The 14,944-nt window shown below is 41.1% G+C and overlaps 1 protein-coding gene across 1 annotated transcript in view; it reads left to right on the forward strand.

Annotated features, from left to right (window-relative positions):
* LOC126281371 (carbonic anhydrase-related protein 10-like) overlaps nucleotides 1-14,944 on the forward strand; it is a 358,790-nt gene that overhangs the window by 287,188 nt on the left and 56,658 nt on the right. The window contains exon 8 of the mRNA XM_049980286.1: nucleotides 4,267-4,421. Within this exon, the coding sequence (XP_049836243.1) occupies nucleotides 4,267-4,421 (155 nt within the window). The remainder of the gene's footprint in view (nucleotides 1-4,266; nucleotides 4,422-14,944) is intronic.

A 14,944-nucleotide genomic window follows, 5' to 3' on the forward strand; every position in this document is an offset into this window, starting at 1 on the left:
TCATCACCCAGCCGAAACTGCTAATGGTAGAAACTTCCAGTATGGGAAGGAAATTGATTGTATCCCATAGGTGTCGATTTAGAAAGGAATTTTTTGGCAATTAAATCCCTAAGCAGGTGAAATACGAGACAAAATGTTCTTTTAAAAACAGGTCACTTTTAATGCTACTTTGAAACTGGAGCTACGGAGATTGGTATTTGGTTTCTTGTTCAGAAATGAGGAAATTAGTGTCTTAGCATTTTTGGAAAATGAACCCCTACGTGGGTGAAAGTTTTTTAAAAATGTGAATTATTACTGAAGAATTACTAAAGCAATTTTAAGGCTAAATCTGTGAAACCTGGTATTCGACTTCTCAGTAAAGAAAAAAATACGTATTCACTGATTTTGGAAATTCAACCCCTAAGGGGGTGAAATAGGGGATGAAATGTCTTACGAAAATACTTCATTATGAAAGCCTTTTTAAATCTAAAGTTATGCTCTTTAAATTGGCTTTTCGGTTGGAAACAAAAAAAGGTGTTTCAGTGCTTTTGGAAGTTCAACACCTGAGGCGTGATACAGGCCCTTATTGATTCAGTGACTCATCATCTCCCAGCCCTAACCGTTGAGGAAACTTGAAATTTGGAGAGAGGGTTGATATTATGCTGCTAGGATCGTTTAGTAAGTGACTGTTCGAAATTCTATCGCTAAGGGGTGAAATATGTTACGATAGGTTTTGTAGAAAATATGTCATTATGAAGGCAATTCTGAAGCCAAGACTACTTGGTTTCTCAGTCAGAAATAAATAAATGCTATTTTCAGCATTCTTGGAAATTTAAACCCATGTGAGTGAAATAGTGGGTGAAGGTTATTCTGAAAATAAACCGTTATTAATGAACTAGCGAAGAAATTTTAAAGCACCATATACGAAAACTGGTTAGAAATTTAAAAAAATTCATGTTTCAGTGATTTGGATATTCAACGGCACTGAGGCAAAATAGGGGATGAAGTGATTTCGGAAATATTTCATTATATGGGCATTTTTAAAAGCTAAAGCTATGAAAATTGGTATTTGGCTTCTTCAGTGTTTGTGGAAATGAAATCCATAAACTGGTGAAATAGGACCTGACTGATTCACTCACTCATCAGCGCCCGGTCCAAACTGCTGAGGATAGAGAATTGAAATTTGGAAAAGCTGTTGTTCTTACACTGTAGGCATCGTTTAGTAAGGAACTGTTCGAAATTCCTCACCTAAGAGGGTGAAATAGGGGGAGAGGATTCTTTTTTTGGTAAGTTGTAGCTATGAAAACAACTTTTGAATCTTGAACTACGAAAATTGGTATTTGATTTATCGGTCAGATATAAAAACTTACGTCTTTCAACGTTTTTGGAAATTTAACTTTATGAAGGTGAAGTAGTGTGAAATTTATTTTGAGAGTAAATCTTTATTAAAGAAGTAGTAAAGCATTTTTACAGCTTCATCTATAAAAACTGGTATTTGACTTCTCGCTTAGGGATAATAAAAATGGTTTAGGAAACCAAACATCTAAGGAGGAGAAATAGGGGAGAACATTTTTATGAAGCGGTTTAATTATGAAACTGTTGTAAAGCTAAATTTAAGGAAATTAGTATTTGGCTTTTCAGTTAGAAAAAAATGTCTTTCCTTGTTTTTTGGAAATTCTACCCGTAAGGGGCTAGAATAGTGAATAAAAATTTTTATGGAATTATTGCATTACGAAAATATTTGGAAATATCACAAGTGCTCTAAAGGCAGGACTGACGAATATCTCCGACTCCTGCTACCAGAATCGCTTTTTGGTCAGAAGTACAGTCGGAAAAGCCATGCTCGTGTGGTATTAATTAGTGTGAAAAATTTTGATATTGGAATTTGTGAACAACATAAAAATTCGTTTAAAGTAAAACAATATGTGAGCAGATCATACAGTGTACGCAAACGAAGCATACGGCGCTAACCTAGTACACAACATTCATTCCACCATGTACGTAGTTGTGCAAACAACCTTGCTATTCAGCATCTGAGGCCAAATACACAGTGTACTTACATTATGGAATAGTTGTGGTTTGCATGAGCTGTATTTGTCAGTTTATTATACAACCGGGTTTCAGTTGTAAACACGTGTCCACTAGTACAGTTTGCAAAAACTGATGATTGCCGTCAAATCCAGGAATGGCATCAGTCTGTTGCAGTATAGCGCCTGCACAAATGTCGCTGAGGTTGTTCCGACTGCTCTTTAGAAGTTTCGCTGGGAAGCATTTACACAAGCTCCGTACAGTCCTGATTCGTCCCTACGGGATTCCCAGATTTTTGGAGCCATGGAAAGAGACATTCGTGGCCGTCGATGTGCTTCGGACCCAGAGGCCCTGCCTTTGTACAATTATGGTACCGTAGGAAACCGCAAACATTTGTCCATGAATGCACAGACCATTTTGTTCAGAGTGAGATGAATGTATTAACAGTTATTACGATTGATTTCGAAATAATAAACAAGGTGTCCCTTTTTTTCGTATTTCGCGTTTTACTTCACAGCCTCCTATAAATAAATAGATTCCACAAAAGTTGTGAAACTTGTTTGGATACAAATATATGAATTACTGTGTTCTTGTCAAAATACTCTCTGCTTTAACCATCATTCTCTGATAGCACGGGAATGCAGATTAAAAATCAAACTAGACTCCTTTCTAATATAATATGTTCCTGTTCCCTTTATCGCATTCCTAAAAAAAATGGCTCTGAACACTATGGGACTCAACTGCTGTGGTTATTAGTACCCTAGAACGTAGAACTACTTAAACCTAACCAACCTAAGGACATCACACACATCCATGCCCGAGGCAGCATTCAAACCTGCGACCGTAGCAGTCGCACGGTTCCGGACTGCACGCCTAGAACCGCGAGACCACCGCGGCCAGCCTAACACATTTCTCACTACTACATCCATTGATAATAGTCACCAACATTGTAAGGAGTTTTAGCTGATCCTACACATTTTTGAGTAATCTCTAAGAACTGGTCCTCAGAATTCATCGAGAAGACCTTACAAGTTTATTTATAGCTGTTACGCTAAGTTAAGAAACGAATGCGAATTGCACAGTTTCATTTTGAATGTCTCGTGTGGCGTCTGCCACCCCCGTATCGTACGGTTCCAAACATAGCTAACAACACTGATAAAAAATTGAAAGAGAGTTTAGTAATCACAGCTTGGCGAAAGTTCCCTCAGCAATAAGCCTGCGGGGTAGTATACACTCAGTTGAACAGTTAAACTCGTTCTTGTGACTTGTTTGGCGATACTGGAGAGAGATACACATTCATCTGCCTTAAGATACATTCATTTTACGTCAGTCAATGAAGGCATGTGAACGGCAAAGTAAAATGAATATGCTTTCTAGTCGTAGTCATTTGTTAGCACTTGGTATCACAGTGAAAGTGCTGCCCTGAATAAGGGGATTGGCCCAAGAGAGTAAATCGTGGTGAGGCGTATCAGACTAATCAGAAAACTGAGGAAGGACAGGTAGAGGGAGACTTTACAGATTAACTAACCGCAGAAAAACTTCAGCAAAGTGTGATCAAAATACTATGGCAGGAAAAGTTTCCAGAAGATTCTGGCTAATGAATGTGGAAAAGTTAGGAAACAAACTTGTTAAAAACAGTGTAACATAAGGTTGGACCATTCTACGAAATTTGTTTCGTTACTGTTAAGAAGAAGCATTGAAGGAAATAACAATCTTTATATTTTGAAGAGAACAAATGGAAGTTGTAAGCACCTGGCCCGATTTCTACCACACTAACCATTCACCTGCAACAATGAGTAGTGTTGGAGGTTTAATTTACTCTTGTGGCCGATAAGGTAACTTCCAATTGCTGAACGCAATAATATTGAGAACTGTGGTACCTGTTAGACACGCAGTAGGGCGTAACCATAGTCACCACGCAGCACAGTTGTACGTGTGAAATTCATGTGTATATCAAGATAGATGACATCAACAAAAATTGTTTTGCGAAAATTTACCGTGTAATGTACCATTCTCCGGACTCCCTCTTATGTTTAACATGACGAAGGTAATGCGCAGCCAAGTAGAAGAACATTTCTCGAGGAAATTCAACCGGCTACGCTCATATGTCAGACATGTCCACAAGCTTGTGATGAACAATTTAGGAGAGTCTTGATAATATTCAGTAATAGTTCAGTTCAGAACACAGTAACAAATACTAGACGTCCAGAAAAGATTTATGTTTGTTTGCGGAAATGTGAGATATCTCGTGTGTGCCAGGGTCAGTGACGCATATAGAGCACCTGTCGCTGCAGCGCCTGCTGCCGAACACGGACCACTACATGACCTACGAGGGCTCAACGACACACCCTGGCTGCTGGGAAACCACCGTCTGGATCATCGTCAACAAGCCCATCTACATCTCCAGGCAAGAGGTGCCGTGCTGTGACAGTCACATTTTATAACGTGTTGCATGTTGTTTAAGTGCTGCCTGCTTCCCTTCTGTCCTTTACTTTAGTGTAGTGAAGTCTGTTTTTCGACCACTTGTTCCACACATTTGTCATTAACATTTTTAGTGTTAATCTAATCGCCAAATTTCTGACCAACAGTAATTCGTCATGTCAGTTCTACCCCGATCTAATGGTTGTCGATATACATGCATGTTGTCCCTTCTGGACGCTGTTGAATACTGTGACTGTCTCGGAAACACATGATGATACCAGCAAAACAGATGCCAGTTCCGAGTAACTATCTTAACGTATTTTTTCTCCCAGTAGCTACGTTTCTTCTCAGTTCAATCACATCATCATGAGGACACACATAAAGGACATTCTGGGAGCAAAGTCCGAAAATCAACAAAATCTCTTATATCTCTTACAATCTATGTGTGTCACTGATGGTTTCTGTACATGTCATAAAAATGAAGAACGACTCTCGATTTCTTGTTTGTGATCTTCTGAAATATAGCTTGAATGTAAATGCACTGTGTATATTTGCTTATGTGTAATCCAGATCCAGTTATCTGTAATCTTTAAATAATACTAATGATACTTTGACCATTTGCAGTTACATATATTCCATTCAGTTACATTCTTCACTCAACTGTCAACACTGAGCACGTTTATGATAAATATAAACACGAAATTCGGTAACAAACAGTTACACGTATGAAATCACTATCTGACGATGTGATGCATCTGAAAATTGAACATTCTTAGTAGGGCAACTTGTGATGAAATGAAACATCTTTTTTTTAAAAAAAAAACACAATATTGAGTTTAAACATGTGGCATTCCATCAGAAATGACCCATGTATCAATTTATGTGTCTATTATAAAGGATCAAGATCAGTGTAAGGGAGGACGATACTATAAAAAATTTGATCAAAATTTAAAATATATTGCTCGTTTATCTATTTGTTAATTAAGTTAAACTATAGAGTCCACCAGAAAAATGAATACACTCTTTGTGAGCTCTATCGAGATATCGATATTGTCGTTCGATTTGAGTTACGAGAGTGTTGCAGTATGGTCTTTGGTTCAACAGATGTTACTTCTTTTATCTCGGTATTCAGAAAATAAGATAGCCGGAACTCGCTTGACATTCGAGCAACGAAAATGTATAGTGAAGTGGTTTTGCAAGTTTGATAATGCCGTTGGAGGTGGGAGTTAGAAACAGAACCGCCAACCCGCCTAGCAGTTAAACGATTATTGACAAGTTTGAATTGCATGGAACGATTTGTGATATTCACAAAGAAAGATCAGGAAGACAGCGTACAGTTACTAGCAATGCTTCGTCGGCTCTCGTGTTGGCCGTTTGTTAATTCTCCACAGAAGTCTGCTACGCCATGCGCACGTGAAGTCGGCGTTAGCAGTACCAGTATACAAAGAATTTTGAAATCTCCAAGGTGAAATTTTCCATTCCACGATTACTGCACTCGATTAATGATGACGATCCTTATGGCCAAATGCAATTATTTGAATGGTATCAGCAAATGGTAACTGATGACGAACAATTTGTGACGAAGGTAAGTGGGGAGCGACGAGGCACAATTTAAACTTAATGTAACCGTGAATCGGCATAACAGTGTCTACTGGGCACCGGAAAATCCGCATGTTTATGTGGATAAGGCTGTCGATCTTGCAGGAATTCATGTGTAGTGTAGACTAACATCTAGGGGCTTAGTAGGACCCATTTTCTTTGCTGCTACTGTCACTGGAGAAGTGTACCTGGAAATGTTATGCACACAGATTTTGCCAGGTATAAGTACGCTTTATGGAGATGATGAAAAGGTCTTCTACGAATGGAATGGGGCGTCACCACTCTGCCATCTAGCCGTACGATCTTTCCTGGATGACAATTTTCCTGGGCATTGGACTGGATGAAGATGACCCATTAAGTTCCCTCCACGGTCACCAGATGTAACACCTATGGACTTTTACTTGTGGGGAACTGTGAAAGATAAAGTCTATCGACGTAAGCCACGCACCCTGGGGGAACTTCGCCAGGGGATTACAGTGACACGTGCTGCCATCTCCACCGTAACATTGACTGACGTAGTTGCTGCGACCGCTCGTCGTTCTGTTATGTGTATAGCCGCCAACGGTGAAAATTTTGAGCATTTAAAGCAACCATATGCGAAACTGAAGGTTGTATCACATGTGTGATCAATTATTAAATGTAAAATAAACACGTAAGTACCACTTTTGATTCCTTAAAGTGTGGATACATTTTTCTGGCGGACTCTGTATATGTTGACCGCACACAGCAGAAAACTACAAATTGAGAGTAAAATTAAAATGTTTTGTGTCCTGTAAATCACAATTACAATTACCACTTTAAAATTCTTCAAGGCCAATATTCACATATGAGAACTTCAGTCTGTAACTTACTGCACAACACATGAGACCATTTCTAACACAAGTCAAGCTGAGCCCAAGGTTCTCCATGCTCTGACGTTTTGAATATCTCCCCACAAAATAGTCTGTATCATTCTATGCAGGAACTTCTCTACCGACATTCTTCAACTGGTCTGAGATACTACAAGATAGCCTTTCCCTTCCTTCTTCGCCACTATAATTGTGATATTCATTTCTTTTCCTATTCAGAAACGTTCTTTATTTGCCAGTATGAATTCTTGTCTCTTTTCTTGATTTATTTGATGAATTATTGGTTCAAGGGTGACCATGTAGACGTTTTGGTTTCAGAGCTTCTAATACTTGCTGTTGACTTTGTTTCGTGTTCATAGAACACATTACATAGTTTAAGTAGAGGGGAAGTGATTAGGGCAGTAGCGAAAGGTATGTTTCATGCCTCCTTCTTTGCTCTTGAGACAGCAGATGCGTCTTGTGGCTTGACGTAGACTGCAGATGTTGATACACATCCTGTTCCGCTAGACCGATTGCTGTGGCAGTGGTAGGCACAGTGGATTTGCATTCGAGAAGACGACGGTTCAATCCCCGTCCGGACATCCAGATTTAAGTTTTATGCGATATTCGTCAAATCGCTCCAGGCAAATGCTGGGATCGTTTCTTTGAAAAGGGCGTGGTTGATATCTTCCCCACCCCTTCCGTAATCCGAGCCCACGCAGCTTCTCTATCTGTCGACGCGGTATTAAATCTTCCTTCTTTCTTTCTCCTCTTTCACTCAACCCCTCCCTCAGCCCGAATTTTTTTCTACGAGTTACCTCGTTCTCAATTCCCGACGGATGTAGGCAATCATCTTCATCGTGTTGAATTACTCTACCACGGTCAACAGCCTGTTTCGTTTCTAGTTCAGCTGCCACGAAATCGCCTGAGTGCTACATCTATGTTTAGCAGATAGATGCCGTTACCCTTTGAAATCTTTAACCACTGTTGCACCACTTGACACTTTGAGCGTTGCCCCGCAGAGCATCTTTGCAATACTATAGATATTCATGCACCCTGATCTAAGTGAATGCTTAATATACCCACTATAATTTGTCTTTGGGGAGCCATGGTAACATAGCTTATGAGTAGAACGAGATAGCAAGCAGAATACGGTCACATGATTGTTTTCTGCTTCCAGTGTGTATCATTTTCGAGCAACACTGGTGATTCAGTTGTAGATCACATGCTTTCAATAAAGTCGGTAACACATTCAGTGAGTAGAAAGGGTTGTAATCAGCCTGACAGATGACATTTTCCAGTATTATTAGGAGGAGCTCCCTTTGTCACTCTGACTATCCAATTGTCAAACCACGGTCTGAGGCATGAAGTTCTCACCTGCAGCCAACCATGCAATGATCATCACCAGACTTCGGTCTCTGAAGTAGTTACAGTTCCTGTTTTCTTCCATATTGTTAATTAAATGCGGACTTTTTGTCGCATTACTGAAAGACGAGACTCGTTAACATTAAAGCTCTGGTCAAGAGGCTAACAATACTTAGTGAATCCTAATCCTCTTGAGGTTGAAGCTCTTTTGGCCATGTTTGCTTACAAATGGATTTGGTTTTGAAGGGGGTCCAGTTTGAGCAAAACTCAGTTTTATCTTTTCTTCTACTTCACAGACATGTTTCGCACCATCTGTAAGCAACTATTCTCTTTATGTTAAACAGTGAAAATGTTCTTTACTACTTCTACATATATAAATTTGGATTTAAAGTAAAAGTAATCAAATGAACAAAATGCACAACCATTCACCTGCTCACAATACCACGCCCACACACACACACACACACACACACAATGGAAGATAAACCTCACAATCATACAAAACTCCCGCTCGAGCACATTCAACTGTTCAGCTGTCATCAACTTCTTCCCGTAGTTTGTAAGAGGTGACAGTTACATAGAACATTCCCAGTCGTCAAATTTCTTAGTATATAAGTTTTCTTCAGTATGTTCTGTATGGTTGCAAATGTTAAACTGGGAAATAGAAAAGTGCAACGGAGGACTTAAGAAAGCAGCATAACTCCAGCGTGAAATAACAAGGTATACATGAAAACTACGTCTGTTCTTCGAATTTGTAAATACTATTAAAAACACAAATTTATATGTGTATAAGTAGTAAACTTCATTTATTCTACAAAAGCCCTATGATGTTGCTGAAACTTCAATTGTCTGAGAGGTTGAAGAAAAGATAAAATTGTGCTTTGCTCACGGTGAATATCTACAAAAACAAATGTATTAATATATCCTGTTTCCAGAAGTTAAGAAAACTTCATAAGTATCTCGCTTAAAACTGACAGCTGAGTAATCCCTTCATGCTTTCTTACTGAAAGCTGATTCTTGAGTTTACTCTATAAGTGGCCTTCAAACCATGTCGTCACTTAATGTACTACAGATTCCGTTGCTTACTGTTAACTAGTAAGCCATTTACTCTCGTCATTACGGGTTAGTCCTTAAAAAGTCTTCTGCATCAGTGGGTATTATTCAGTTGCTTGAGGAAGAGCTGGTTTCCTATCTCATTTTTCATGCTTTAAAGTATTTTGATCTACATTTTTCCTAGCCATCTTTCTACAGAAGGTAGGTTCTGGTATGCTGAATAACCTTGCTGCTTTATTTTCGAAAAAATGGCTCTGAGCACTATGGGACTTAACATCTGAGGTCATCAGTCCCCTATAACTTAGAACTACTTAAACCTAACCAACCTAAGGATATCACACACCTCCATGCCCGAGGCAGAATTCGAACCTGCGACCGTAGCTGTCGCGCAGTTCCAGACTGAAGCGCCTAGAACCACTCGGCCACGCCGGCCGGCCTGCTTTATTTTCTGTGGTAGTTTTATACCTGACAGGATTTCTTGCTATAACGATGAGCCATTTCTGTCGCATTCCCCTCTTTTCAGGCCATAAACTACTTCATGACATAGTCTCACCAACTAGACTACAGAGTGGTTGCAATATGCAACACAGAGTTTCGTAATGTCGCGCGACGCAATTTTGGAAAGCACCAATGAAATTGTACTTTTAATAAAAATTTACAGCAACTCAAACCATTACTTGTGACTTTAATTCTACTACTACAATGAAGAGCAAAAGAAACTGGTACATCTGCCTAATATCGTGGACGGTCCTCGCGAGGACGCAGAAGTGCCACAAAGACGTGGCATAGACTCGAATCATAACCGAAGTCATGCTGGAAGGAACTGACACCATGAATCCTGCAAGGCTGTCCATAAATTCTCAAGAGTACGTGGGGATGGAGATCTCTTCCGAACAGCACGTCGCAAGGCATTTGACATATGCTCCGAAATGTTTATGTCTTGGGTGACTGCCGGCCAGCGGAAGTGTTTAAACTCAGTAGACTGTTCCTGGAGACACTCTGTAGGGATTTTGGACATTTAGGGTGTCGCATTGTCCTGCTGGGACTTCTCATGTCCGTTGGAACGCACAATGAACTTGAATGGATGCAGATTGTCAGACAGTATGCTTACGTACGTATCACCTGTCAGAGTCGTATCTAGACGGATCATGGGTCCCATATCACTCCAACTGCACACGTCCCACACCATTACAGAGTTTTCACCAGCTTGAACAGCCTCTGCTGAAATGCAGGGACCATACCCGTACACGTCCGTCTGCTAGATGCAATATGGAATGAGGCTCGTGGGCCGTCCGGAGTGACCGAGCGGTTCTAGGCTCTACAGTCTGAAGCCGCGCGACCGCTACGGTCGCAGGTTCGAATCCTGCCTCGGGCATGGATGTGTGTGATGTCCTTAGTTAGTTAGGTTTAAGTAGTTCTAAGTTCTAGAGGACTGATGAGCTGAGCAGTCAAGTCCCATAGTGCTCAGAGTAATTTGAACCATTTTTTTGAGGCTCGTCCGTCCAAGCAACCCACTCATTAACAGTGCAATGTCGGTGTTGGCTGGCGCAGGGGCGAGGCGTAAAGCTTAGTGTCGTGCAGTCATCAAGGGTACACGAGTGGGGCTTTGGCTCCGAACGCCCATATCGATGATGTTTCATTGAATGGTTCGCACGCTGACAATTGCTGATGGCCAAGTATTGAAATCTGCAGCAATTTGCGGAAGGGTTGCACTGTTGTCACATTGAACAATTCTCTTCAGGCATCGTTGGTCCCGTTCTTGCAGCATCCCTTGCCGGCCGCAGCGATGTCGGAGATTAGATGTTTTACCGGTTTCCTGACATTCACGGCACACTTGGGAAATGGTCTTACCGCTAAGCACAATGGAATCCCCAATGGAGATTCTGTGTCTCATAGCTCATGCTCCGACTATAACACGACGTTCGAACTCACTTAAATCACAATAACTTGCAATTGTAGTAGCAGTAACCGTTATAACAACTACGCCAGACACTTGTTGTCTTATATTGGTTTTGGCGACCACAGCGGCATATTCTGACTGTTTACATATCTCTGTTTACCTTACCAGTTTCTTTGGTGTTTAAGTGTAAATCACCAAGGTGAAGCAGTATGCTAATTTATAAATACAACTTAAATGTAGGATTATTTGAGTTTATCTTTCGAAAATGTTTCTGAACTGTAGTGGAGACCGTGTCTACTCACAGAGGTACGTGGTGGTGATACTAGTGAATGCTGCTCCTAGTGACCAAAGCAGAACATTACAGTACTGACAACCATGTCTTCCAGCAGATGTAAAATGTCTATAACACTGTTCCGTTTCATATTACAAACTTGTTTCATATTACAGTAACTTTCCACGACAAATTACATACGCACTGCGAGAAAAGAATGGTCTCTTTCTACAATATTCAACCACAATAACGCATGATGGATTTTGCCCGATTGACTACGAGTTACACATAAAAAAATATTGAACAGTCGTTTCAACTGTACGACAAGTTGGTTAAGAATGCAATTTCGCTCTTATCGGAGACTTTCTGTACGCAGTATTCTCGATAGTATCTAAATTAAGGTTTTCTCCAACTTTACAGTTGTGAGTTGGGTTGAGGGAGGAGACCAGACCGCGAGGCCATAGGTCTCACTGGACTAGGAAAGGAAATCGGCCGTGCCTTTTCAAAGCAATCATCCCGGCATTTGCCTGAAGCAATTTAAGGAAATCACGGGAAACCTAAATCAGGATGGTCGGACGCGGGATTGAACCGTCGTTCTCCCGTATGCGAGTCCAGTGTGCTAGCCACTGCGCCACCTCGCTCGGGTGTGACTAAAGTGTTCACTGTCCTTCAAATACATATTCTGTAAGTGCGCCATCTTAACTGCTCTGTGACTAACTCTATGACATAGACACAAATAAATAAATTATTATTTCTCAGTTCCTCTCGAGTCGTACATTCTAAGGCAAAAAGAGTGGTGCACCGCGGAGAAATTATCTGAATGGGACGGAAATCGGTAGTTTTGATGTACATGCACAGATAAACACATCGTTACAGAGTCTCAAAGATCGGATCCTTTATCCAAGAGAAACAGCTTCACAAATTGAGCTCTGCCATCCTCTGGCCCCTATGCCTGCAGTTATTCTGGAAGGCATTGATTGATAGCGTTCTTGGATGTCCTCCTGAGGGATATTGTGCCATATTCTGTCGAACTAGTGTGTGAGCTCGTCAGGTTCCCGAGCTGGTGGCATGGCAACTCTTATTATGCTCCCTGCCTCTCAAGAAAGGGTTCGGCAAGCACTAATACTAACCGTGGAATCACTTGTCGTATGCGAGCCTGTGCGGCGCGGCTCGTTCCTTTTGCCGCCCTGCCAGTGTCCAGCTAAAAGCTGTAGTAGAAAATGCTAGACCACTACTGTCTGCTGCAGGTCGCAACATACATAGAATTGTCCGGTAAACGGGATGTGGCTAACACTGAAATAAAAGTTTGAACTTGGCAATGTAAAGTTTCAGGTGTATTTTTACGATAAAGATCACAGTTAATACTGCCAAGTCCGTACTAAGTGTCTACACAATGTAAAGCTCCCACGCACAACACAATCACACACGTAGCCAATTTATGGGATTTACACCCGTTACTGAAGTTAATAGAGTTTACTGGTTCAAAATCTTTCAAATGGCTCTGAGCACTATGGGACTTGACTGCTGAGGTCATCAGTCCTCTAGAACTTAGAACTAATTAAACCTAACTAACCTAAGGACATCACACACATCCATGCCCGAGGCAGATTCGAACCTGCGACCGTAGCGCTCACGTGGTTCCAGACTGAAGCGCCTAGAACCGCACGGCCATACTGGCCGGCTAGAGTTTACTGGATCGTGTAGTTATGAAAATGCTCGCTCAAATGTTGTGCACTCTGCTCTACACGTAATACCCGTTCCAGTCTTAGATCGCGCAACACGCCAAGCGGTTTTAACTAACAGCCAAAAGCAATAGTTTTGACATTCCGTCCGAAATTCCACACGACTTCCACTATACCGTTCACATAAATACACTTTGTACTACTTCGCGATCTTGTAATTAGCATTTTTCCGCGATTTTGCAGTACTTTCGTCGGAGCTGCTTTCAGTGAGATCTTACTAGTTTGAACACTCAGCCCCGACTTTATTATACCACACCAAAGGCTTGTTCCCAGCATAGACTGGCGCGAGCCTGCACTTTTTCTGATTGGCTGATATCACAAATAGCAAATCAGGTTGCAGTATTATCCTGCGCTAACCCGCGCTTTACTTCAATGACCAATCATAGTAAAACATTTCTTCCTATGGCAATTGCTAAATAAATGAATTTAGAAAAGTATCACATATAAAATTACTCCTTTCGAAATTACCGATTAATTTGTGTTCTACCCACGATTTATTAGTACCATAACCTGACTGCACATTTAACTATAGGAAATCCCCTGTATGGTTTAACTGGTACAATTTTCAGTTACTTCTGTTCTTCTTCACTCATACAACACTCACACAGCTAATTACTACACATATAAAACAATTATAATTATGCAAATACATTAATTATTAATCAAAAATAACTTTACAACATTCTTTTGATTACGACTGCTAGCACTGTCCTTCAACTGCTGACCTCTGTCGCCTACTAGTACAACTACGTGCAGTTCTGTAACTCAGGTCCATGTCTGCTGGTGACATCTGTCGATGAGTCATGCCTATAGCGATATCGTCTTAACAAGTGACAGGAGCAATGCGAAGGCGCTACGCCTCACGGGCATTATCTTACTGAAATATAAACCCAATGTGCCTTGCCATAAAGACAATAACATGGAGCGTAGAATATCGTCGACTTATCATTGTGCTCTAAGGGTGCCGCAGGTAACAATCAAAGGGGACTTGTAATGAACTGAAATGGCACAGTAGACCTTTACCTCTGGCTGTGAAGCTTTATAGCGGCCAATAGTGAGGTTCGTATCCCATCGTTGTCCGGTGTGTCTTCACACGTTTTCGGCCTGGAATCTTACTGACTGTAGTGGAATTATCTTTAGTGATGAGTCTCGCTTCGAACTGAGCCACGACGACCAGTGAAGCTGTGTCTGGAGGTGGCGCGGAATATCGACCGCCAAGCGATCCGACGATAGCGAGTGATGGTGTGGGGTACCTCTTTGCATATCGAGATCATTTGGTTGTCATCCGTGGCACAGTTACAGTACAGCGGTACGTCGACGATATTCTACGCCTCACGGTGTTGCCCTTCGTGACAAGTCATCTTAGCATATATTTCAGCATGAAAATATCCGCGCGAAAACGGCGAGACATTTTACTGCTTTTCTTCGTGCTTGCTGAGCCCTACCGTCCAGCAAGATCGCCGGATCTCTCCCCAGATGAGAACCTTTGGAAGATTAGGGCCCTCCAACCAGCTCGAGATTCTAACAATTTGGAACGAAATCCCTCAATAGAATAGCCAAAAACTCTGTCAGGTATTTCCAAGCCGAATAACTGTTTGCATGAGAGCTAGAGGTGGACCAACTTTTTACTGAACAAATCATCCGATCTTCCTGACATTTTAATCATTTTTTTTTTTTTTGGCTGTACACTTGCATCACATCTACCGGTTTCCGTCTCATTCGGATAAATCCTTCGTAGTCCGCCATTTTCTTTTTCTTG

Source organism: Schistocerca gregaria, chromosome 7 (genome assembly GCF_023897955.1).
Source record: "Schistocerca gregaria isolate iqSchGreg1 chromosome 7, iqSchGreg1.2, whole genome shotgun sequence".
Classification (NCBI taxonomy): domain Eukaryota; kingdom Metazoa; phylum Arthropoda; class Insecta; order Orthoptera; family Acrididae; genus Schistocerca; species Schistocerca gregaria.